Source organism: Morone saxatilis, unplaced genomic scaffold, assembly GCF_004916995.1.
Source record: "Morone saxatilis isolate NCDOM2014 unplaced genomic scaffold, NCSU_SB_2.0 Contig23, whole genome shotgun sequence".
In the NCBI taxonomy this organism is placed as follows: Eukaryota; Metazoa; Chordata; class Actinopteri; family Moronidae; genus Morone; species Morone saxatilis.
The window spans coordinates 13,230,949-13,257,275 of NW_023339796.1; the positions used below are offsets into that span (position 1 = coordinate 13,230,949).

The window sequence follows — 26,327 nt, forward strand, 5'->3', positions numbered from 1 at the left end:
TACAGTAGCATTTGTTTCACTCACTCAGGCCTGTGTGAGAGAGGGTGCATTTACATGAAGTAAAAATAGGATACCTGAAAGATGCAGTGATTTACATAACAAAAGTACCTGCTAGTATCAGGAACATTCTCATCCTTTTCCACTCCCCCCTTGTGATTACTAGTACTAGTTACTACTTTGGTAAGAAAGACCGAATACCAATATGTTCATAACTACTTTTCTGATGACTTTGACACCAATTAAGCTGCTGTGGAATTAGTGCTAACAATAATATTTACACAAAAACATCAGCTAGGTTTTGTGTAGGTTTCCCATTACTTGCCTCTTCATTCCTACTTGGAGGGTTGAGACCTTGACTGTCTGGGCGTCTACTCTTCTATATAATTTCTAAGTTAGAAATGTCTAATAGACTGAGATATAGACTGAATGCATTGCCATGAACTTTTGTATACATATTCTTGTGAAATATTTTGAGAAGATGAATCCTCATGGCTTTGGTGATCCTCTGACTCTTCCTTTAGTAAAACCAAGAGTTTGATATTTCTGGTTTTGTGTGAAATGTCTTGACAACTTTTGGATGGATTGCCATGACATTTGGCACATACATTTATGGTCCTCAGATGATGTATCCCCATGATTTTGGTGCTCCTCTGGCTTTTAATTTAGTGCTGTGTCCAATACTAATGACATTTCCATCAGCCTTAGCTGAACTTTGTGTTTATAGTGCTAATTAGGAAATGTGCTCACATTGTTGCTAAACATTATATCTGCTAAACATCAGCACTTTAACATTGCTACTGCAAGCACGCGGTTGTTGTTTCAGGATTGTACCTTACATTTAGCTTTGCATTGTAAGCAGTGTATATAATCTGTCTGCTTTGATTTCTTTTGGAGTGTTAAAGGCTTAGGAGACAATTGGTTAAAGGTCACCTTTGCTGTCAGGTGTGTTGAGTGACAGAGTCAGAGTCTGGTGTCAATGGCAAGGATATTAGTCATCCCTCAGCACCCCAAGCCCCCCCCCAAACATGGCTTTAGTGGTTGTTCTCTTCATATGAAGGTCAGCTGTGTACCAGGATTGATCTTGTCAGCTTTCTCATGAATGTTTAATAGTGTGTGTGTGTGTGTGTGTGTGTGTGCCCGAGTATGCATACACAACCTAAAGGATGGTCAAAATAAGCAAACTGTGTGTATGACTATAGCTCCACATGTTCTACAAATCTGGTATTCAGGGGACTTTCTTAGCCTCGTACTCCGAAGGATTATTTGTTGTTGTGTCAGGAGAGCTTCTTGTCAGACATGGTGTGATGGAACAAAGACCACCTTGATGATGGTGGACAGCAGGAAGAGCCAGCAGGAGGTCCAATTAGTTGGCATCATGCTGAGAGGGAGGAACATCATAAAGAGTAGTATTTCACGCTACGGGCTGAGAAGGTTTTCATAGAGAACTGTAGTTATAGTGGGGTGTGATATGGGCTCTATAGGTGTAGATTACAGTTAGATGCAAGAGTGTAGTGAAAATATAGATTATCTACTTTATCGATCAATGAAGCAATCTTCAATCAGTTGTGACAGAAAGATTCATAATCTAACGAATTAATATGTGCTATATGAAAAGCTTACAGTGTATGAATGATGCCGTACTGTGGGGAAATAAACAGATGTCATTAGATATTTGCAAATGTTTGGTGTTCTAATTGCCATACGAATTAATCATGCACCTACAAATTGACTAATGTTACAGTATTGGGTAATATATTTGGTTTCCTGTAAACATCAGCAATGGAGAAGTAAATTGAGCTTCATCCAAAAAATGTAAACTTTGCTGTCTGAAGGAAATTGTATGAAGTTATAAAACTACCTTTTGTTTCGGGGTTACTTTCTCAACCCTATGATCAATGATCCTCTTAAAATGTGGTTGTAATGAAATGAAACACGTCATCTTACCACCCAGGGCCCTCACTTTACACCACCCACAATGCTCTTCTGTTTCCACAGGATGCTATGTATCATCTATTTAGCCTTTGATGACATTTACAAGAATTTATATTGTTCTAGAGCTAGAAAAGGAACATAGAACCACAGTATTCCACTGGGAAACATTATACCACTTACTGATTGCAAGATCTATAACTTGCTATGCAAATGTATTTTAGAGTGTTTCATGTAAGTATCTGAATTACCTATGTGTTTTACAAGAGACTTATATAGTAGAGGCTTAGCTTATATGTGACAGGTTTGCTTTCCAGTCCATTACTGAGTTTGTCATTTCCTATAAGGTTTCGTCTACAGGGTAAGGGTGGGTAAGGATGATATAGTAAAATTACTATTATACATAAACCAGTGTGTGCTAAACCTTATATTACTTTGTTTGTGGTTCAGGAGACCCAGGAGAGGTTCCCAAAACTGGGCCAGATGGAGGCCTGGGATGAGCTGGGCAGTGGAGAAAGAGAGGAAGGCAGCACCACAGACTGTGATGATGAAGATGGATGTCAAGCGTCAGGAGACGGGCCAGGCCATAACTGTAAGTAATACATCCCCACCTGTACACACACACAGATCCCCTTCCCTCTATTCCTTTTCCCTTTGCCAATTGCAATATTGTTGCCAAAAGTAATGAGCTCTAATTTTGTGGAAGTTTGCTTCACTTTTTACATATAGGAACCTTACTTCTTTTTATCACCTCCTATTCATCAATCTTGTGATGATTTACAATATCACTGTTATATTTTTAATTGTGCCTTTGATCCACTGACTTTGTGCAGTTTATAACCAAGGACAGATCAGCTGCTGACAAGGCAGTGTCCTTCCTTTCTTTTCTCTAGCTCAATGAGTCTTGAATTGTTTTCTAAGAATTGCCACAAAGTCACTCTTTCATTCACCTCCTACATGGCAAGAGAAATTCACTTTCAAACACACTTCCTTACCTACTGTGTCTGAGGCTAGAGCAAAGGTGGAAGCATATGAGGTTCTTCAGATCATTTTAATCCAGTGGGCACACACACAGACACACACAACCTACACACACACACCACACACCATACATATATATACACACACAAGGCAGTGAGAAGGTGTTAGGGCTTATGTTGGATGAGAATCATTTGATCTCCTGCAGAAGCTTCTCGTTAATCAACCCTAATTATCACATTGGTTTTTTTCCACCTACACAGTTAAACAAAGAAGTCTAGTGTGAAGCATAGTCTTACTGGCATTGAGGGAGTAGAGAGGAATATGGAGGAGCAAATATGCACTCATCCATACACATAATAGCAGCAGGGGCCAAGTGAAGTTGATAAGATCATCACTGGAGTAAGTATAGTCATTCTGGGCTTCCCCAAATCTTCTGCAAGACTGCAGAAATGCCAGATGCTGAATACGTAGTCTTTCCATATGTAACACTTGCCATGTTTCCAATACAAAGGCGTATTTTGCCAACCACATATATTAGCAAGTGCCTTATAATATGCAACCAACTAAATACAACAGACATTTGGGGGTCCTGGTGACCTAGAGTGTAAGATTCTGATCGTGTAATCACAATGACCACATTTCATATTTACCGGAGGACCTTTGTTCCATGTAATGTCATCCCTCCACTGTTTCCCTTTATTTATTCTCACCTGTCCATTCTCTGCCAAAAATGTCACCAAAATGTCCTTTCAAAGGATACAGTTATATCTCTTTTGAGTTACTAGGCTCACAGCATTATCAATTTGGTGACAGGTGACAAGAGCTAGTGTGCCTTAGTGTGCTATCATCATAGCTTAACTACTGGTCTAGTTATACCCAAGGCTATCCACACAGTACAGCTGATAAACCAATCAATAGCCATTACATTCCCAGTTCCAGTACAACCAGCTCTGGACAGGTCCTCTCCTCCCTGCTCCTTGTTGCGATGTGGATAAAACATGCCACCCTTTCTTAGAGCTATGACAGCAGCAGCAGTGTCCCAACAGCAGGGGATAATCAATCAAAACCGCTGTCTGAGATTTACAGAACAAAACCCATTAGTCTGTGTTCAAAATATAAATCCATATCATGGTGAGCCCTGTTGCCTGTGCAACTGTCCTTTAGTTTTCAAAAGAATATTAGTCATCCAGTAACAAAATCATGCTGCTTGGAAAGGTGACTGGCCTATTGGTATCTATAAAAACAAATTACAGCATTGGCCCTATTATAAGACAACTCTGGCTATAAGTGAGTTATTCTCTTCTCTAGAGACTGATGCCAAGAGCTGTGCAACATGTTGTCCAGTGACGCATGGACAGTCCAATTTTGGCACATCATCCATTTACACCAGCCAAGCCTGGCTTTGAAGTCAGCTGTGGATATGTTCTGCTATTTGGCAATTTCTGAAGCTTTCAGGTGGATAACAGCTATGGTAATAGGCATTCTTTAATTCTGTTTTTCAGTCATGTGTTGTTCTCACACACTTCCCTGTCAAGCTCTTTGAAGTGACCAGTTTGGGATCTAGAGTTTTCTATAATGATTAGATAAGACTTTCTCATTGTATTTTTACATGGTATTTCTATGCCTCTTGATTTTTGTTTTATTCCATCTGCTTCACAGATCATCAAGTGTGAATGCAATGACTTGTTTGGATTTACATATATCTATACACATTTTTATTCTCTTATGACTTCACAAATATTGGTTAAACTTTTATGGATTTGCCAAACTGTTTTTGTCCCTTCTGGGTTACTTTAAAAACATTCAACATGGCAGACTCCATAGACGGTGACCCTGTCTGTAGATTTAAAAGACTCATTCTTAGGTAACAAAAAACAAAATATCTACTACTGAAAACATACCTATAAATATTATTATCCATTTCTGACAACAGAGTCTCCCAAATATCACACACTGGACCTTTAAAGGAAGTCCTTGAATGAGGTTGTAATGCATTATAGTGGTAGGAGGCATATTTTACCTTCCATCTGTCTGTGCATTTGTTTGCCTCTGTGTAGCTGTGGCAGAGCTCCCAAGTTCCGTGTTAAAAGTGGGCATGACCACCCACTGCTCTGCTAAGAGAGACTTCATCAGCAAGTTAATGAAGAGCACTAATCTGCAGAGAACAGACTCATTGTCTCTATCATCACTCAGATATGATGGAACTGCTGCAAGTCTTACTAATGAGATAAGATGCATTTATACAGCCCCCTGCATAGTGAAGGTATGCTTAAGAATGCAGATACAAATGCTTCATACATACAGTAACTACTGAAAACTAAATGATTATAGGGAACCATATAAAAAGTGAACTATGAATGTGTAGCACAGTGTTACTATTTGACAGTGTTCTAAGTAAAGGATTACAAATATGAAAAAGAAACTACAGACAAAAGCTGGAAAAGTTACATTCTTTTCACATACTCCAATTAGTTCTCTACCACTAAAGAAAATTTAAGTCTGATTGCATGATGTCATGCCTGTTTGATCTTGGTTCAGATCCTCCTCCTCTTGCCTGGAGACATGCAAGTGTGTGCCAACCAAACAAGGCCTGGTCATGTACAAACTGCCATGGCCACAGCCACTAACAGGAGAATAAATCAGTGAATCTTTAATGAACCATATCATCCCTCTCCCCTGCAGCTATGAGAGCCTCTTCTGTGGTACATTTTGTGGCGTGACTATGGCTTATTAACTGTATTAGCCCGGGAACGCTTATGGCTGCTACTTCCAAAGGAGCTATTCATTTGTAGCTAGCTCATTAAAGTATTAATCTCTAAAAGACCCACAGTGGCACATCAGACCACTATTTCTCCATTAGAAAGAGAGAGGAGACTCTAAATGTCTGCGCATCAAAAGGTGGAACAGTACTTTATTTGTCTGTCTGTGAGTTTAGGAGTTTAGTTTAGGAGGCTTGTCTGAGTCTCTGGCAGGGTAGGGGCAGACTTTTCTCCTCTGTCCTTTTCTGCAGATTTGAAAGAAAGCCTGTTAATAAGAAGATGAGGAGAAGAGATGTTATTTTTTCTGATATTGAAAGTGCAGGAGAATATACAATAGAAGTTTAGTTTTTATGAAATCTTGAAGGAGTTTAGGATGGAATGTGGGAGATTTAAACCCAAAAACGTTCCCACTGCTACACCTTTTGAATCTGACTGCAGTATAGTGTTGTTTGTTTTGCTGTTGAGGCAATCTGCCTGACAAAGGTGTGAGAAGTGATAAAAACAAAAAGGAGGAGAAAGCAGGTTATCCATCTCAGAGGAGGAGAAGTAAATGCATGGATAAACACTTCCTGTGATTGAGCCAGAGGGATGTGCTGTGCAAACGTGTGAATTGTACAGCCATGAAAGTACAATTCTCTTTTGGTAACAAACACCATCTGTCTGGAACACTGGTGAGCTCATCAAGAAAGTGAAGACACCCCCGGCATTGCTCACACACTCTGCACTTCGGTGGCTAAACCTGTCTATTAGCATGAAGCCATTGGCAATGATTGTTTTGCTTATCCTGTCAAAGAACATAATTATCTAAATTTGACAAGATGGAAAGATTTAAGAGTGGAGCAGTGTCCTTCTGTTATTCTTGGACAGAAGGACAAATATATTAACTTTTTTTGTCTCTCCTTGCATACCCTCATACAGAAGGAAACAGCTGGCTGTGTGTGTGCATGTGTGTTATCAGTGTGTAAACCTGGCCCAAGGGAGGTAAACTCTGAACACTATTTCAAATCCACAGCTGCTAATTTTGTGAAACATTCTTTTCCTAAGAAAATGGAGTATAGAATACGTTGTGAATTTGACTCTACACAGGCACACACACATTCAAAGACATGGAGAGCTGGGTCTGTATGGCACGAGAAGGCTCCAATCAGCAGATTTTGAATTTAAGGCTGAAGGACACCAGAGCAAAATCTGTACTCCCCATCTATCAATGTCCAGTGTAATATGCAGTTTAGATTTTGTGTAGCTGTGTAAGGCACTTCTGTTCTGTATTTCGTTTCTACCACTTGAATGTTCAAAAGACTGTATGGTATCGTATAGATACTGACCTTGATCCTGGCCTTGATACAGTGATTCAGCTTTGAGGTATCAGCCTCATAGTGTTCTTTGGTTGCTGGTGTGTTTGTACCTGAATGTCAAAGACATAGAGAGAACTCTCCAAAGCCTCTAAGGCCATAAAGGTGTGCGGCAGCTGTTCGCCGTGGCAGGAAAAGCACATTCCTAAAATGAACGGCTGCCTGGGCAGGATATGGCCAACATGCACCAGCGTTAGCAGGATTACACTGGATCGGCCCCAAGTCCACTACAGCCTGCTGTTGCCCTGGATCCAGCACACACCTGTCTTTCATGTTTAAAAAACTTGCAAGATGGAAAAAAGTGTGGTTATTAAGTGCGAAGTGCTGTATGTCGGGGTCTGAGAGCGGTCCCAAGGTCAGAGGTAGTAGTTAAGAGTTAAAACAATGGAGGGGTAATACCATAGAGCTATATGATGTAATGTTACAGGACAAGAGATAACAGAGGCATGGAAGTAGCGGTAACATTAAAATAAAATGTCGAGGCCTGAAGTTCAGTAAAGATGATTGCAACATCCAAACCTATGATTCAATCTACCGTGAGAGAGGGGGGTTAGGAGGGTGGGTGGGGGATTTGGTGCTTGTATTCTCTTCCAGACTGGCTAGAACCAATCCACCCCTTGATCTTCCCATACTAGGTCCTGAGGACTGGCGTGCATAGAGGCCGCCTGGCCAGCAGATGTAGTGGCTGTGTCCCGGTGCGGATATTATCAGTAGGACTGCCATTTCCCTTAGCCTTTCATCTGGAGCTCAAGGGGCTAAGAGAGAGCTCCGCAGGGCAGAGTAGGGTTGGAGACGAAGGAACAAGAGGATCAGAGATGGCTTTAGTTAGGCAGGAAGATGGTCTGGTTTGCGGATGGATGTGGGAGGAGTGATTCACTTTTTCACTCTGATATGCCGAGTCATCTTCATATTTGTTCTATCTAACCAACATTGCATAATTTTCTCAGTACTTGTCTTCACAAAATCTATGAACAATTCTGAGAAATGATATCATCATCATTCCCTATGAAATTAATATTGGAAAGGACTTTCGAACAAAACAATCAGAGGGATAATCCTTTAGACAAATATGTGCTGAAATCATTTGATAGAACTTAAACTACCGAACATATTCTGTTTTATTATAATCACTGTATGACACATTTTTTTTATTGTACACATCAGCATTTGTGATCAACTGTCTCCCATTTCCTGCTGCCCCCATCATTCCCCCTTCACACCATCTTCCACCTTTCCTTTCAGTGGTCTCCTTTTTTACCTAGCTTGGCATATTCTGCCCTGTGGTTTTATGGCACTTTGAGAGTGATTTAGCTTGAAGGGCTCCCTAGGCGTGCGGTCATCAGAGGAGAATGGTTCTCATTAGCCAGCATCATCATTTCCTTTCGGAGCAGTATCAGCGAGGCCTTTATGATTGAGCCTCTCCAGGACACCTTTGGGACCCTGATTGGGAAACACCAAGAATCTCTGGCGTGGCAACAGGTTTTAAACTAAAGAAAGTGTTGAGAGTTGCTACCTCTGAAGTTAGCAAAAACTACACATACAATTTAGCATTTCATATGGTTGCTATGAAGTTTATAGCAGAGCAACAGGGAATGCTAGTGACTCAGTGCTCTGATACCATAGCCACATAAAAGCTTTAACTACATTACTATAGAAGTAACTGTTATTCGGTAATATAAATACTTACAACATGTGCAGGTTTCCAAGCAGTAAATGGCATTTTGTAGGTGGTTATAGATGGTGTTCAGACTCATAAAGTGTTCTTTATTGAAAGCTGCAAGTTCAATGGATATGACTGCAAAACACCCTTCCACATCAACCTCCACTTCAGCTCCAAGTCAGCCTTAGACTTAACATTTTAGCTTTGTCATCATTGGGACCAGATTTAATCAGTTCTTAATGAATTTGTTGAAGTATTTTGTTGCTGACTATACACATTAACAGGCGGACAGTTGTGGCCCCGGTTTATTTGGGCTGCTTTATTAATGCATGTACTCAGGCTTCTCTGCTGGGGGTTGGGATAGGGATTGAATGGTAGGGCAGAGGGTTGTTGCGTGAGTGACCCCCTTGATTGTCTTGACTCGCCTGGAGCCCAGCACTGGCTACTAACACAGAAACTGACATTCCTGCTGTAACACAGCACTGAGCAAATAAAGGCAGACATTCCATTGATATTGAAAAATACAGTAGAAGGATAAGCAGGGATGAGCCTGATCCTCTTTGTCTCAGCTCAGCCTGGTATGCAGAGGGAAATACAGACTAGGTGAGGGGAGAAGGAGAGAAAGCATGGAGGACTTGGGGTGGAATTTTCCCATTGAGACAGACTATCTCAAACTCAAAAGACTTGAACTTTTGTTTTAAAGTAAAACCCCAATCATTGTATCTGTTTTAGATGGCAGAGGTGCATTACCATTGCATGAGAGGTCAGATAATGGAGGTTGGTAGCAATGAGCCCATTTTTGTATTGACTACCTGCAGTGCGAGTCTGTGTGAAGTTTTATATATGTGTATGCATCAAAGGGATGCAAGACACTTCATTAAAGGCCTATCCTATTGACCAGTGGTGAGAGCGACAAAGCCGTTCTCCCTTATCCATAATTGATGTGGCAATTAGAGCTGAACCTAGAACAGACTGTCAGGCCTGAGGGCTGGGAGGGGGCTGACCTCTCACTGCTTCTGCTGATTACAGATCAGATAGGAACGGCCACTGACAGTGTACTTAGCGCACCGTTCTAAGTAATTTGATTCTAAAACTGCAGTCAGTTATGCAACCAAGAGTTTACATCAAAGTATTTGACTCACCCCCACAAAATCAAACATTTATAACATCACAGCACAACTTTTTTTTTTCTTCTAACCCACACAGATTTCTGAAAACACTTTGAAGTTGAAAAGGCATGTATCACTTAGATCACTTTAATTCAGAGGAGGCTGGTCACATGGAGCAACACAAGGCTGCATTCTATTCTCTGTATCTTACTTCTGTGTGAGCACTGCTGCTGCTTCTTGGCGTCACTGAGCAGTTAGCGCCTTAATATTAAAAGTAAAACCTCTTTTCCCTTATAGCCTTACTGCACTTGAACATCAACAGCAACACTCTGAAGGGTTGAGTGTGTCATTGGATTCTCGATATTCGAGGCAAGATGACACGCAAAATCATTGAGAGAGAAACAGTGTCAGAACAGGTGAAAGGATGCAACTTGAGATTTCTGCACTGCTTGGCTGATTCCGGTGGGCAGGGGGAGGGATCCATGTGTGAAATGTTATGTCAGGAGACACACACGGTGACAGTATCTCTTGAGTGCTACCTGATGTGCACTTCCTCTCAACGATAATGGATGGCAATGAAGTGTGTGCATGCATCAGAGTGAGAGAGCAGAAGAATATGAATGTGAGGTTTATATCTGCCTCCTTCACGCTTGTCTGTCTACAAGGACAACCTGACACCTGCCAATGCAATGAAGCATCTGGTGTTTGAGTGCACGCAGGTGTGGTGGTGTGTGTGACCGAACACTGGTATGATCCAAAATCAGTGTGCTGCTGGTGGGGAATGTGGTATGTTTGCATCTGTGAGACATTGAGGAGTTGTACTGAGCCTTTAACTTCTGTCTTCAATAGAGGCTGTTTTCTCCTCAGGATTCCCCTCCATCTTGAGAATCTGTCACATTGACTGGTGGAGGTCACTGTCCTCCCAGGGCCCCTTTTGCACATTTGTTTCTGTGTGTATGTGTTTGTGTGTGTTCATAGGGGTGTAAATCTTAATCTTGCCAAGGAGCTTAATAGTCTAGTACAGCCAAGAAACGCACTGGGCAGATTCCATTGCACTGATCCTTGCTCTGGAGTTGCCAGGCTGCTATGCCCGTTGCTAGGTTAGCTGTAGGCTTAGATGTGTACCCCACTGATGCCCCAGTATTTTTGGCCCTTTAGCCCCTTAAATGGCCTGCCAGAGACCCTGTACCAGTCCTGGATTCCCTGTATAGGTTGCCTGTGAACCAGAGGGACAGTTCCCAGAGAAGTGAGTTTGTGTGTGTGTGTGTGTGTGTGTGTGTGTGTGCATGGGTGTATGTGGAATAGGGAGATTAGTTAGATGGGGCGAAGAGGCCCTGCCTGACATGGCACCACATAAAGAGTGAGTCGTGGACAAAAACAGCACAGAGATGGATGGCCAGTAATGAACTGTGTGAATGCATCCTCCCCTTCCTTCCACCCTCTAACCTTACCCTCTTTGAAAGAAAAGTGTGTGTGAAAAGAGATAAGGAAACGTTGTGTGAGTGCTTGGGAAGGTAAATGTGTGCGTATGAGACAGTGAAAGAGAAGCTTCTAAAAACATAGTGACCTAGAGAGGTTTAGCATTCTCCGGCTCGACCAAACAATGTCAGGACACCCGTGATCCATAGCCACCAAGAGCAGCATCAGTCTTTTATTGGTGTCCAGAGGTCTGATCGGAGGCAGACCGATAGCTCTGTGTCTCAGTAATGCTAGCTTTACCCAGGAATAAAAAGACAGTTGTACATAATACTTGTGTATGTATGTGCAATCAAATTTTGTGGTGTGTGAAAATGATGGTAATGTTGCAACCGAGGAGTGACGGTCGCTAAATGGGTGTGTGGTTTAATTCCTCTGTGTCTCAGTATTGTATAATATTGTTGAACCCCAAATGAGGGCCAGCTTATCTACACAAAGTGGCATAAGTGTATACAATTTACTAGGGTGAAATCTAAAATCATAAAGCTTCTTTGGAATACGGGCTTATACTAAAAGGGAGTAGAGGAACATTGTACCACATCTGCATCTCTCTTCACCTGGGAAACAGAGAGCCTCTTTCTCTCAAAGGGATAGAAGGCAGGTAGCAGATATCTAGCAAAGGTCACACATGAGGTTGGATCAAAGAAAAATGCTCTGTCCCTGTTAATGACAGAGACTAATGGTACAAATCATTTTTACTGACTTCACTGCATTTGAAAAACGGTGAGCTGGCGCCCACGCTTCAAAGACATATTGGCTATTGCATAAAGATCTTGTTTTACAGCAAATAAGGATGGATCTAGTAAATCAACTGTTTGGCAGAGCTGTCACATGAGGGGAATAGATAGATAAACTGTACTTTTTGAGTCTAAGTGTGGAACTTATGCTGGAACCAAGCACACACTGTGGAGAAGGGTGGCTAATCACATATCACCTCACTAATTTTCAAACACCATGTCCCTATGCATGTGTGCGTGCACCATGAGCATGTGTAAATCTTTGCGCCTGTGTGCATGCTTACCTTTATGTGTCTGCCTGTGTGAGTGGTAAAAAAAACATGTCAAAGGTCACCTCTCTTAATGAAACATCGCCACGAGGCAGGTCCAGTGGCCTTGTCAAAAGCCAGGCCCATGAGCAGCTTTATAACCCCCCCCCCCCCGCATCCGTCTTTTATCAAACGCTTAGCAGGGAGAAGACCCTCAAGGTCAAAGCCAGGGTGTGAGCCAAGAGAGAGGAAGATGGTGAGAACGAGAAAGAGAGGAGGAGGGAAGTTACCGACTTCCACCCACCTCCACCACACTCTCTCCATGTACCATAACTCAAACCTCCACCTTCTGACCGTCTTTATAATTGTACACAGCAGGCGGTGGAGTAAAAACTGCCACAGTTGCTTTAAAGCCAGTGATAAACAAGTTAAAGTCTTCTATTCACACATTTAACCACTGTGTGGGGTTAAGTTACACTGGGCAGCAACAGGTTACACTCTTATTACACTGTGATGCTACAACACAATTTAGACTAGAAAAATATGAACACAATTAAGTTGAATATAATGCATATCTATGTCTGTACTGTAATGGCTGCAAGTCAAAGTTGAGTCTAGAAAAGCTGCCTTGTCATCTTGATAGCATATAGTGTGACAACTTGCTAAGCCCCAGTATACAGTAGCACCATTCCTCACTGGATTACAGCTCTGCAGCTTGTGCTCAGCCAAGCCCACATGCAGGGTCGCACAACATGCCAAACACACAACCACACACAGCCATGCACATATGGATCTTAGTTTCTCATTGGACTCGTCCCCTAACAAACTTGTAGCCCCATCGTCCCAGTACTGCTCCCCTGAATGCTTTTGTGCGTACGTGTGTTGTGTGTATTCAAGCTTCCCTTGTGTGTGTGTGTGTGTATTCTTGTCTGCAGCATGTATGACGTGCTGAGGAAGAGAGACTAAATCTTATCAGTTGAAGACAGAGGGAGGATTGTTTGAGAACAGTTCGCTTCTTTCCTTTGCATAGGTTTGAGGATTTAATCCGTGGGGCAGCAGTGGCCGTATGCTGGTAAACCCTGAAGAAAAGAAGAGAAGAGAGAAAGAAGGAGCGAGAGAGGGAGAAGAATAGCAGTAGAAAACTGACATGGTCAAAACGATGGCAGAGGCGTTTGTTATTCCTCCCACTCACCTTCCAGCCCTTATTCCTCCCTTCCTCTCTCCGTCCCCTCCCATCCCTCCTTCCTCTTGGCTAGGGCCCGAGGTCCACCTCTTCTTCAGTGCTGCGGCCAGGCTTGTTAGAAGCAGCTGTTGTTACTCCCTTGGCCAATGGGAAATGGAGGCTCCTCTCAAACACACAAGCTGCCCATCTGGAGAGGCATTAGTGGCAAAGGACACTATGAACCATTTCTCACACACTTAGCCAACACCAAGGTCAGCAAGGTGGGCAGAAGACAGAACATCCCTCCTTAACAAGCCACAGCCTTGGGTTGAGCTGCATTGTTTCCTTGTACTGTGTGTGTAGTTATGAAGGAAACACAATCACTATAGACTGTGTCAGAGTGTTGGATGTTCGGACGACAAACTGACCTGACCCCCTTCCTCTCCATGACCATGACTACTGCAGGTTTTACTGACAAATGAAAGCTACCACATTCCTTATACTAGTATAGGGCACACACACAAAAATGCACACATATTTATTTCATTTTATTTGTGGTCTTGTATGGACCTCTCAGCGCTCCAGTCCCATTGGTTTCTCGGGTTTCCTTCACTCGGTTTTTGTTTTTCTTTGTCACTGTTCATTGCCTATTATAAAGCTTTTTACCAATCAAATCACATTTGTCTTTTACTGGTGGGGAACATATGTCATTCACTGCTGCTGTAATGGGAGAAGCATGCCCATGTGCCATTGCATAGCTTTGAACTCGCCTGAACTTGATTGATTCCATCTGCCTTGATACGAGTGATGATAGATCTTCATCCTCATACTTAAAAGACAAACTAACTGTTTTCCTCTTCTAACCCTTGACGTCATCTTTCACTCCCTCCCACCCTCTGTTTTTCTGTCTTGCTCATTCTCCCTTCGTTTTCCCCACCATATTTGGGGGATTTACACATGAGCCAGCTTATAAAGCACAGCTTATCTGCTAACATTGTCTCATTATGACAACAACAACATCACATTCCATTATCGTCCTGCCCTCCTGGTTTTTCATTTCTTTGTACCTCAAGTCGTTGCTTGCTTTTAGGCATTTCAGGCTTTTCTTTCTCTTCAGTGTTCTACCTCTTCTACTGTTACACTTTATTGCTTTAATAATTAATATCTTTTTAACTACGGGTAGGTGATATGGCTGAAAATGTTATGATAAGAATGTCCGTATTATTATTATTATTATTATTATTATTATTATTATAAATATGACAAAATGCATTATTACATTTCAATATAAAATGATGATTTTGTCAAATTCAGTTGTGTTTTGGAACACTTTACATTACAGATTGTAGATGTTCATCTGTTTTCAAGACTTCAAACTTCAAATAGTTTAAATCTGTTCATAAAACATGTTGCATAGTGCAAAAAATATTTCAAACTGATGTACCACAATACTACTGCAACATTGATCCTTCCATCAAAATGTGGCCACTTATTTGGGTCCAGGTCACAACAGCAGCACATGAGAACAGCTCAGTTCCCCAGCCATGTCCTCCATCCCATTGGACACTGGAGCATTCTCTGGTTGGGATACACAATCTCTTGTACGTGTTCTGGGTCTTGTCCAGTGCCTCATCCTGGTGTAATGAGCTCAGAATACTTTTTTATGGCATGTGTAGTGTAGTGTAGTGTAGTGTGAGCTTTGTTTTATTTATAAATTAATTTCCCGCATCAGATGCAATTTTGAAAGGCATTTGAAAGGAAATGAGACATAATATAAATTACACAAACATTTCTTCCATGTCTTATTTTTTATACCCCTCCCAGCTGGTGGCATTCTAAGCAATCACATAGTTTGGCTTTGCCTGGTTAGATGATTCGTTTAATGGGTATTGACTCTCAGCCTTGTAACTTCATTTTATTATGTCCAATTTTATTTTATTTCAAAGATCACAAAGGATTACAATACCATGCATTCCAAAATGCCTACCTTATATAAAAATACACTTTAACTAGTTGGCAGTTCTGTTGTTTATGCTGTAATTGGTTGTTCTGGCACTAGGATCTGCTTCAATAATTAGCCAGTTGGTTAGCCTGCAGTGGAGTGGTATTAGTGTTGTGTTGGCTCATTTAAACGCTGTTTTCTGACATCTCCCTGATGAGATGCAGCCCATTTCCATTGAAACAATAACAAGCACAAGCAATCTGATTTAGGATAAATGATGTCTTTGTCTATTGTCTTCTAGAACAACAAAAACGACTGGCACGGGAAACACTTCTCTCTCTCTAGAGCCCTGCCTAGCCCTATTTACACATGCATACACATGCACACATACAAACCCAAGTGCACAGTAGGGATGGGTTGATATGTATTCTCAGTTCTACAGAACAATGTATTCTTAGATTTACACATTTGACCATGCCAGGTGTGAAAGGAAACATTCTTAATTGAACGACAGCTTAAAAAGAGCAATGCATTTTGTTATTTTATGTCAGAAGGAGTGAATTTAGTTCGGTATTCAAAACTCTTGTGGACTGCTATGAATTTTCACATAACCTATCACACATCTGGCTGTGAAGTCACCACAGAGGGGAGTCTGTAACTGTATTTAATTAGACAACTGAATCCTAGACAGATCAGTTGAACACACAGCGGTAAGAATCATCTTTGCGAACTTGGCCTGTTTTTGTGACAGCGACAACTTAAAGAGACATTTTGACACTGGGCTTTGGCACTGTCAGTACTCTTATACCTAGCTTACTCCCTATCACAATACAGTCTTGTCACTCTTTCCCTCTCTATGCACTCACACAAGGCTTGCAGAGCCCTTATCCTATGGTTATAAACTGAATGTATATGACACTTGTTAGGGCTTAGTGGTGCAGATTAACTGGTATTTCATTGGTAACTGGGAGTGTGTGGTGCACTTTGCTGGGCTGAGTTGGGTCTGGCTGGGATCCACGAAGAAGAGTGAAAAGAAGGACGGGTAATGAGCACATCCCAGAGGGAAGCGAGAGGAGACAGATACGTTCAGTGCAGGGCGATGATACTGAATGAGGATAGAAGGGATCAAGTTTAAAGGAGACTGGAAAAACAGCGAGGGGTGGAGACATGAGTGAAGTCCTCTTTAAGGAAAGCTGCGATTTCACCAGCGTCAGCAAAGTGTTTGTTTGTGTAACTTTATATGTGTTTGCGGGGCTTGTGATTAAATGGGTGCTTAATGTCTTCCCTACCCTCGTCACCCTGATTTATCTCTGACTGGGTGTACTGGCACAGTGAGGGCTGCCTATCATCTGCTGCTGGAGATTAGACACCAAGTCAGTCCTGCATCATCATGACGTCTGTGGACAGTAAATAGTGGCACAGCTTTTTTTGTGTATAACTTAGACAAAATGATTTAAAAGTGAGTTGGTAGCTGAATATTAACACAGCAGCACTGTAAATGCATTTTTTATTCTTTTAGCCACTCTTCAAAATAAATTATGGTTGCTTTTATCTTCAACAGCCACAGCTGTGCTTCTTCTGGTGTACATATGAACTCACTCAAACATATTCATACATCATTTTTATGTGTGATGATGAAAACCCTTGGAATGGAGTGATGGGATCAGTGATTGGATGATGAGGAGCCTCTAATATACAATTTTACAATTCTAAAAGAGTCTGAATAATAAAGCAGATTAACATGATTACCATGATGAGCCAAACAATTTATCTCCCGTGTTTCTGTTTTTTCACAGCGCACCCAGAAACCTCCAGTGAAGTGAAGCCCATTGGGAGACAGCCTGGAGGTGACAGCCCACATGAGAATCCTTCCAAGCCCCCCTCAGTGAAGGTGATAGGGGGCTCGGCATCTGTCAGCTGGGCACGACCCTGGAGCCTTGCACTGCTCTTTGCTGCACTGTGCTTGCAGTGGACCCTGTTCTGATGCCAGCGCCTTCTGTGAATCTGCCACCCAACCCTGCCCCTCTAGGAACCACATACATTCACACAGACACTCATATTATATACATATCACGCATAGTATCCTTACTCCTGTCCTCAGCAGACATGGATGGATGGATGGTAATGACGGAAAAATAAAAACAGCATCATTCTGATTTTACTTAAAAACACTTACACATATACAGACTTGCATATACAGTAGAAATACAGCTGACTTCTTTTTTTCTGCTGCTGGTTTTTACTTATCCTTTCAGGCTAAAAACCTCATCACGGCCACTGCACCATTTGCCAGCGAGGCAGAAGAATTCAGCTCATTTGAAAACTCAACTCATTTTCTTTTCGAGGATTAAGGAATGCATGATAGATTGATAGATCAATCCCAGGTGCCTGGCCCAGAACAGCAGATTTGATATACTCTAATGACTGTGTACCTTGGCAGGGATTAGAATGTAATGAGTTCACAGGTAGAGCACGGGCACACTTGCACGGCTGAACACATTGTGCAGACAAACTAGGTGTGTATAGTATGTAACTGTATATAGGTGGAAAGATTTGATGGAGTGTATGAGGTTCTGATTCAACAAAAAGCTCTTAACCGATTGAGCTGAATGGGGTTTTCTTTTCCCTTAGCTATGAATGGACTGTGCTTGTATGCTACATAGAAAACAATGCAAAAAAATACCTATAGAGATTAATTTCTGTAAAAAAAATAAAGCAAGAATGCACATTATTTTTCAATTCAAGCCCATGACATAAATGGACACATTTTGGACATTTGAAAAAAAGACTGTACATTGTTGGTTTTACTAATGTTTATTGCGCATACAGTTTTGTGTGTTTGCTCGTTGAATTGCACATTAATGCATGTATAATTTACCAAGTTCATAATTGGTATGATAGGATCAGGCACTTCTTCAGGAAGCAAAAAAAAAACCTCATGTATTGCCTTTTCCACTGTATCTCGCTGATGGCATGACGTCAGGTTTGGTCTTCCTCTCTAAAATGATAGTTTGGAACTTGAATACAAGAGAAGGTGGGCTGCAGATCCAACACATGCAGATACAATTTAATATAAACACAAAAAAGCAGAATATTTTTTACAAAGTTGGGTGCATCTTTTGTTTGATCCAGTAGAGTGGTAGCCATTGGGTAAGTCCCTATACATGGATTTATCAAACATTTTGCCAAATAAGCTGTAACATCTCTCTACCCACTCTTAAGCAGACCATTCCTTGGAATTCCAACAGAATAAAAACAAATCCTTCTTTGTTTGACTTATTATTAGTGGCTTCTATAATGGCTTCCTCTGTATAACTGTTTTCTCTCTTGTGTAGATGAGGATGGTTTACCTACTGGTACAGCAGAGTACCTGTGTGAGTGAGGATGAATGTATGGTCAATGCTATGCAGCTACACTATTAAACCTGATAATGCCTAAAGGCTACACACAGTATCTAAGCTAAATAGGTCTATACACTTACATGGGTCTATGTGCAGTGAAATACCTCTTTCATTACCTTTATTTTAACAAACTCTTCCTCTTCTTACTGAAAAGTATTTCACCGTTGACTCTGCCTAAAAGTGGGGAAAGGACTACCTGCTAACTACATGCAAATACATGCAATTATACATGAAAGCCCTGTAGTTAATGAATAATGGAGATGACTGCAGCTATGTTAAGGTTTTGACAGTTAAAATGTGTCACATTCTGTGCTTTGTAACCATATTTGTTCCTCCATGTATGTTTTGTTAATGGCTGTCCACCCACAGATCACTTACAGCACATTACCCTTGCATGTGTATAAATGTACATATTGTAAGTCTTGCCATTTGTTTTGTGTCTCATTTCCTCTCTTTTGTATCAGTATGATACAGTGTAGCTGAGCTCTATTAAAGGTGCTCTGCTTTTTTGCCTGTCTCAATAGCCTCTCCTTAAAGAATATCAGTCACACTAGACATTGATAAACAGAGGTTTGCTTAGAAAAGATGTTTATTGAGGCCATACACACCTATGGCACACAGGTGTTTTACAGATTTTTCCTGATTAATCCTCTTCTTATGCCTGTGTGAGCTTGTACACACTGCGCTTGATTGACACCCACCACATTCTCCTACTGCACCTGTTAGGACAACTCATGTCTTTGTTCTATTGGTACACTGAGATAAGTGACCTTATGTGATTCTCAGCGTAGCTCCACCCAACCTCAATAAGAGAGGAGGTCTAATCAGTCATAATAAGTGAAAACACCTGTGTAGGTATACAGGCTCTTATATTCTGATATTTCATGTTGACACCACTCATATTTCCCCTGTCTGCAATACAGAATATTAAAACGAAGTGGCCACATTATGCACATCAAGTGATACTGTTTGAGCTTTTTTTTTTTTTTAAGAAATAACATTTTGGGAAGTACACTTAATTCACTTTCTTGCCAATGGAGATTCCAGGAAGTCACTATGCCCAGCCACAAAATAGTTACAGCATGTAATTCCCCGCAATTGACAACTTGTCAGTTTTACATTTTAATTTGTGTTTGGATTAAAGAAATAGAATCAGCAAGGTTGTGAGCTTCAGGGCTGCTACGTGTATTTTTGAACTAGAGAGAGCCAAGCTAGCTGTTTCCAGTCTGTATGTAAAGCTAGGTAAACCCCCCTGGCTCATGCTCCATAGTTAGCGCACAGACATGAGTGGGATTGATCTTTTCATCTAACTCTCGGCAAGAAGCTATTTTCCCAACATGTTGAACTATTCCTTCGAACCAAGAAGACTTCTTAACTATGATACTATGTTCTATGGTGTTCTATGATCACTAACCATACTTGGCTGCTGGTGAGTAGTGGAGGAGGACTGAGTTATGAGGGTGTAGGCAGGGTAAGCCGTCCAAGTCTGACCTTCTCTATTTGCATCCAGGAAGTTTCTTGCTAAACATATCAGTCCGTGTGCACCAGGAATAGAGGCAGGGGGTAGTGTGTGAGGTTCGGTGCTGGAAAGGACTGTGGCAGTCGGTCATGATGACAGCGGCGTCGACAGTGACAGTTTGCTGACTCAGCTGATGTGTGGCTGACCCGTTGGCTGCTCCTGCAGGGGAAACTTTGCCTATTCATGGGCCATAATTGCCCCGTATTAGTCTGTGCTGTCGGCTGCAATGTTAGCTTTTGCCGTTTGCTTGGTTAGATACTGTAGGACAAATAAACACAAAGCAAGCGTGGGGTGCTACTGTTGGTCAAAACAGACATGCTTGTGGGGTGACACACATATGAAATGGAGTGAGGTTATGGCCTAAATCAGGTGTATGTCATGGTGGTATCACTTTTTCATGCATTAGTTTAGCATTACCAGATAAAGCCACACGTGACCTACGAAGCGAATGAAGCTAAATATTTAGAAATAATGTTTATAATTGGTCTTCAGGGTAACACTGGTCTTTTCTTCCTCCACAGTGATTATAAAAGCATTTAATGGCAACGTATCAGGCGACAGTGGCCCTCCAAGTCTCACCACACCTCCTACTGTTTTAGCCATCAGCCTGCGAGCACATAACTAATAGCACTTTCCTGGCTGAAGCATACAGTGTCCATGAGCTTTTTCTCACTCTCTTTGTCTCTCTCACACATACACACGCACTTTTACGAACACCAAAATCATCACAAACGCACACCGATGATCTCATTCACACACCCTGTCCCACAGTTGTACACTTCCAATTGCACGCAGTCTGTATTTGATCCTCGGAGTCTATTTCATGCTTGTTGCTGTGAAACTGAGTGTCTGGTTGGCTGCAGACGAGAGCAGAGACAGTGCCCAGTCCAAGGATATCGTGCCTCCTCTTCGCCTGAGCCGTAATTGAACTGCATTGTCCCTGCCTGACAAAACCAAAGCCGTCTGTCGTCCTTTAATAACCTCCGCTGACTGACGCAGAAAGCCATGGATTACTTTAAAATATGGACAATAATGGGAGCAAACTCAGACAGTGAAAGGAGTTAGTCTGAAAATGACTTTCAACTGGGCTTAAGTTAACTTTATAGAGACAGTTTAATGTCTTTAAAATGGGTAAGGATGATTCAGTGTATTATACTGTATGTACAGACACACATTGCAAGGAGTAGTGTGGTCAGTGAGTGTAACTGAGAATTCGGGGGACCTGAGGTCACAGCTGCTCAGCTGTCTGTCTGGGCTATTTTAAACGGTAGCACACATCAGCGCTTCTGTCCCACTGGCTTGGCCAAGTCCACACCTAAATGTCTCTCTCTCTCTCACACACACACACACACACACACACACACTGTAATCGTTCCTGCCTTAGCAAAAAGTAGATCTAACAGTAATTCACACATCAGGGATGAACCACAGTCGCATCACACACCGTGAAAAGAGCCTTAAGATGCATAACTGCGTTTTCTAACAGATGTCCCCTGAAGTCAACCTGATTGTGCGATAGCACGGTGACAGCAGTTGAGCAAACCCCCCCCCCTCCCGAGATTGTCTTACCTTTTCAGCCTGGGGATCAGAGTGACAAGCTTGAACTAGGAGGAGGGAGCAAAGGAGGCGGGAGGCACTGGAAATAGCTTTTCAAAGACGAACAATTGGGTGACATAGAGGGGAAACGAAGGGGCACCTGCGGCTCCTATTAACCACAGCTCTGCTCCTTGAGTTTCAGTCGTCAGCTGTATCTGTTTCCTCTCTGCGCAGAGCACCCTACGCCCTCACAACAGGCTAACACAAGCTGTCACTGCCAATTCTCCCTCTGTCACCCTGCTCCACTGGCCAATTAGAATTATGCTCTCATTGAGCTCTTGAGTTTACTCATTGAGTCCAATTAAACAAATTTGCGACATGGCAGACCATCAAGAGGAGCATCAGCAACACTGACAGAGATCTAATCAAGCAACTTTTGCTTGATTCCTCCTATTCACTTATTGGCCTCACTTGTCAGTTATGTTTCGCATTATGCACTGTGCTGCTGGCAGAGGGCAGGTAAACTGTGCAAAAAGAGTGTTAGGCGATGTTATCTTCCTGCAAGCTACCATGAGGTTGTTGTCATTTCCTGTCTGTGAGAAAAACTGATGTGGGGCAATGCACAGCTGTTTGTTGCTGACCGGAGACATATTATAAAAAACAAAATGCATGTACAAAACATTCATGCATACAAACAATTGTAAGAGTTTAAGATTGTCACTCAGTAGCCTCCTTCTGGCCAGTCTCTGGATGTGACGGATATGAAGGCAATAATGCAGAACAGTCATTCAAATGTGGAATAATCTCAGATCCCTCCAGAATCCCAATTTATTCTGCCTGTTATAAAAGACAAATAGAGGCAGACATGAACTTTCACACCACAAGCCAAAGGATTGGGTGTCTGGCATGGACCCCTGTCTAACCACTCTGAGGACACCCAGGTGAAGAGGTTTTCTGGACTTCGCTGACCACCACTCATGGTCACACAATCCCTGACCATATGTCAGGCAGATGAGAGTGAGGAGAGAAAGCATCTTGGTTAGAGGAAGATAGAAAATGTTTTCCCTCCCTCCCTCCCTCCCTCTTTCAGCTGGTAATACAACATATGGATTTTGCTTATTGAGCATCAGTGTGTGCTCATTTGCCAGCCTTTCTGCTCCTTACTGTACAGACTAATGTAGCTTCTAGGCCAAAATAAACAGGCCACATTACTGCGGTACCATCTCACCTGTAAAACTGCACAACACTGAATTTTATGCAAAGGATCTCACTGCTTTTATGTAGCATTTGCCAAGAAATATGAACAGGAGATTCTGTAGAGCCTATTATGTGTAAAAATATAGTCATTAAAATTCTGTTGGAATATGGGTTATATGTAAGCCAGATGTCTCAAAATATTTTCAAAGAAATGAAGCCCAGTATTAAGAGACACCTAGATGTCTTTGCACCTGCAAATAACCAAAAAGCCTACTGGGTTGTGCTATGTTGGCTGTAGAATATTAAACTGTAGTGTGAAATCATACTTTCTGCGTAGTTATGTTTCCTGCTGCAAATTATGTATTTCATCTAATTCCAATTAAATAAAAAATGGATTGCAAGTTTGTTGAATTATAATAATAAACTAACCAAATCCTGACAAGTAATTCTGCATAGGGCTTAATTACTACATTTAGGCATCATAACAAAAGTAATACTGTTAATGTCATTTATGAGATTTTGCTGCACACATTTCAGACCAGTGTTTTGGCTGAAAAACATCCACATTCCCATTATGTTTGGCTATCTGCATCCATTGGAGAGAGTGATTGCTGACATTGATCAATGCAACCATCAGTCTTTTCACTGCACCCAGTTTGACAGTTCTACCCCAGTAATGGCAGCACAGAATGAGAGTGGAACGCATAAATCAACCTCCACATTAGTCTACATTTTGACCAACAGATGCAAATTATTGTACACACTGTGCACATGTCATGCACATGCCCACAAAAGACTCAAAGTTATTTCCTGGCTGTTGAAAGAAACAGAAGTGCTGGGTGAGGATGAGTTGTCATTAGAATGTATTGTGTTTTAATAAGACCGTACAGGGGGGCCTGAACATTAGTCACCATGAAAGTCTAGCTGTTAGGAAAACAGATTAACTATGTTGCCACATGACAATGGCCAGCCGGAGAGAAATGTGGCCGGGCTAGCACGAGCCCCCATTCCAATTAGACCAGTGGGGTTGGCATTGGTGTATGTGTGTGTGGGGGGTGTGAGGTGTGATTGAGGAGCTTAAGAAAGAGTTTGTGTGTGTGTGTGTGTGTGTGTGTGTGGCACATGTTCAAGGCTGGTCAGCATCTCATGTTGAATTCTGTGTCAGGCGCGTTCTGTTTGGCATGCTACAGGCAGCCGCCTTCCTCATGTCCCGGAGATGGATGAGCACTGGTGTGAATGTTCCATGGCTCCCTTGGGTGCCATTCCACCTTTCCAACTCTCTCTCCTGCTCTCTCCTTCTCTTTCCATCTCTATCGGGTTGGAACTGAATTCACGCATTCCCCTGTATGACTATTGTATTATTTGGTTTTGTTTTGTTTTGAATTTCATACTTCCCTTTGCCTGTCAGGATTTCCCCCCGCACATTTGTCATCTGAATACCTGATATCAGTTTGTTACATTAGCGTGACTGTTACATTTGGAGTAGGGCAGTTAAGTCACTAATTTGTTGGTGAATACATGTGCAAGGATGATGGCTACATGTGTGTGATTCAGGATGAATGTGCATACCAGTGGACGGGAGCATCATTGATTGGCCCTGATTAGGGATTCAGGGACGCCTGCTGCTGTCCGATTCTGCAGATTATGAGAGAGGGGAAATCAATGTTGCAGGGACTCTAGGCCTTCACCCTCATACATCCTCATACATGTATAACACATATCTGCCCTTCCTCATACCAGACAGGATTTGGATTACATTAATGACACTAAAAACACATTGTTGGGTTGACATGACTACTGTTGGGCCAACAAAAGCCTAGCGCATTGTTTTACTTTCGACCTGGCACGGTACCACCTGGACTAGAATTCTATTGTAATGTAAACATGTCTGCAATTAATGTGTTTGTGTTTGCTTTTTTCCACATTTCTTTGCTGAAAATTCAGTCTAAACATGCAAACATGGACAATTTTCACTCAAATCTAGCTTTAACAATAAGCATTTAAGGTATTTTTGTTACTGTTAAGTGAGTGCAACAACGTAAGACTTAACACACCAGCTAACATTATTTACTAGTCCAACAGAAAGGAGGCTAGCTTGCCGTCTGTCTGCAGCCTTTTATTTCCAGTTTATTTTTTAAAACATTTTCTATAACCAGTCCAAGATTTTCTCCTGTTTGGCTGGTTCTCTTTCCTTTTCTCTTCTTAGCTTCCGTCGTCCCTTTAGGTCTTGTTGCCTCTGCCTTGTCCAGAAATGGTTGAGCCAGGTTACATTGCCTGTAACATTACCAAAATCAATGACAGTTACATTCAGGAACACAGGGTTCAGAGTGGGAATGAAAAAGGCCCCATTTGCCCTATAAGTCAGTGTAGTATCAAATTGAGTTTGAAGCTGTTATTTTAAGGTAAAAATGTTACATTATGTTACTTTAATCACAGCACTTGACTCTCTACTCTATAACACTCCAACCCCTAAACATGATGGTGCACAATCCTACTACAGACATGAAAAAATATGAATATGTTTTTCAACCCGGCACCTCCTGTGTTTGTTTAAAAGCTCTGTAGCATTTATGTGGGCAGAATCCATTAATTTGTTAACAAGTTTTTTATTGTATTGTATTTATCAAAGGCAAACTCAATGTAGAAAGAAAGAGCTGGCAGCAGTAGTTCAGCCAGGCGGCCATCACACACTGATCATGTATGGTGTGTGGACAATGGGTTGCTCTCTTTGCTTTGTCATAATAGTTTAAGTGCAACAGGGCCATCATTAATGTCATTAATGATACCTGTGCTGTTACAAGTCGAAACGTCCATTGTTCAGAACTTGCAACTGAATTCTCAGGAAGCAGGATATGAATGGTGTAGATTTTCACAGAATAGCATCATGCTAAGATCAAGTGTCGAGTCAATTTGAAATAAAACCGATTTGACTTGACCCGGCTTTTGATGTCCTTATTAGGGAAAGAACTGAGCTGAAGAAGTGAACACTGACAATCTATAAATGTATTCAAATACTAAGATGGAAAAAGTTTGACCTGATAAAGATCTAGGCTAACATGAATCAGAATATTAATGGAATACATTTGTGTGCTGGGGACTTTGTCCAGGAGTTACTCTTCTCATCAAATGATACTTTATACAAATTATATGCATCCCTACCCTCTCACTGTAGGCACCTTGTGAAACATGCATGTATGCATCACTGGTTGGTCTTTGTGGTTCTTTGCAAGAAGACCACAACACACACAGTATTCTTACCACTTTTCCACTGCAGGAAATGTACACCCAGCACAACAGCCTTATTTGAAATCCAACCAAA

The 26,327-nt window shown here is 41.7% G+C and overlaps 1 protein-coding gene across 2 annotated transcripts in view; it reads left to right on the forward strand.

Moving 5' to 3' along the window:
• The window catches only part of gpc5c (glypican 5c), a 92,355-nt gene extending 73,090 nt beyond the window's left edge, over positions 1-19,265 (forward strand). For both annotated transcript variants that reach the window (XM_035670091.1, XM_035670090.1), the window contains 2 exons: positions 2,380-2,521; positions 17,152-19,265. In XM_035670091.1, coding sequence (XP_035525984.1) covers positions 2,380-2,521; positions 17,152-17,339 — 330 coding nt within the window. In that variant the 3' untranslated portion in view covers positions 17,340-19,265. The remainder of the gene's footprint in view (positions 1-2,379; positions 2,522-17,151) is intronic.
• The last annotated feature ends 7,062 nt before the right edge of the window (positions 19,266-26,327 follow it).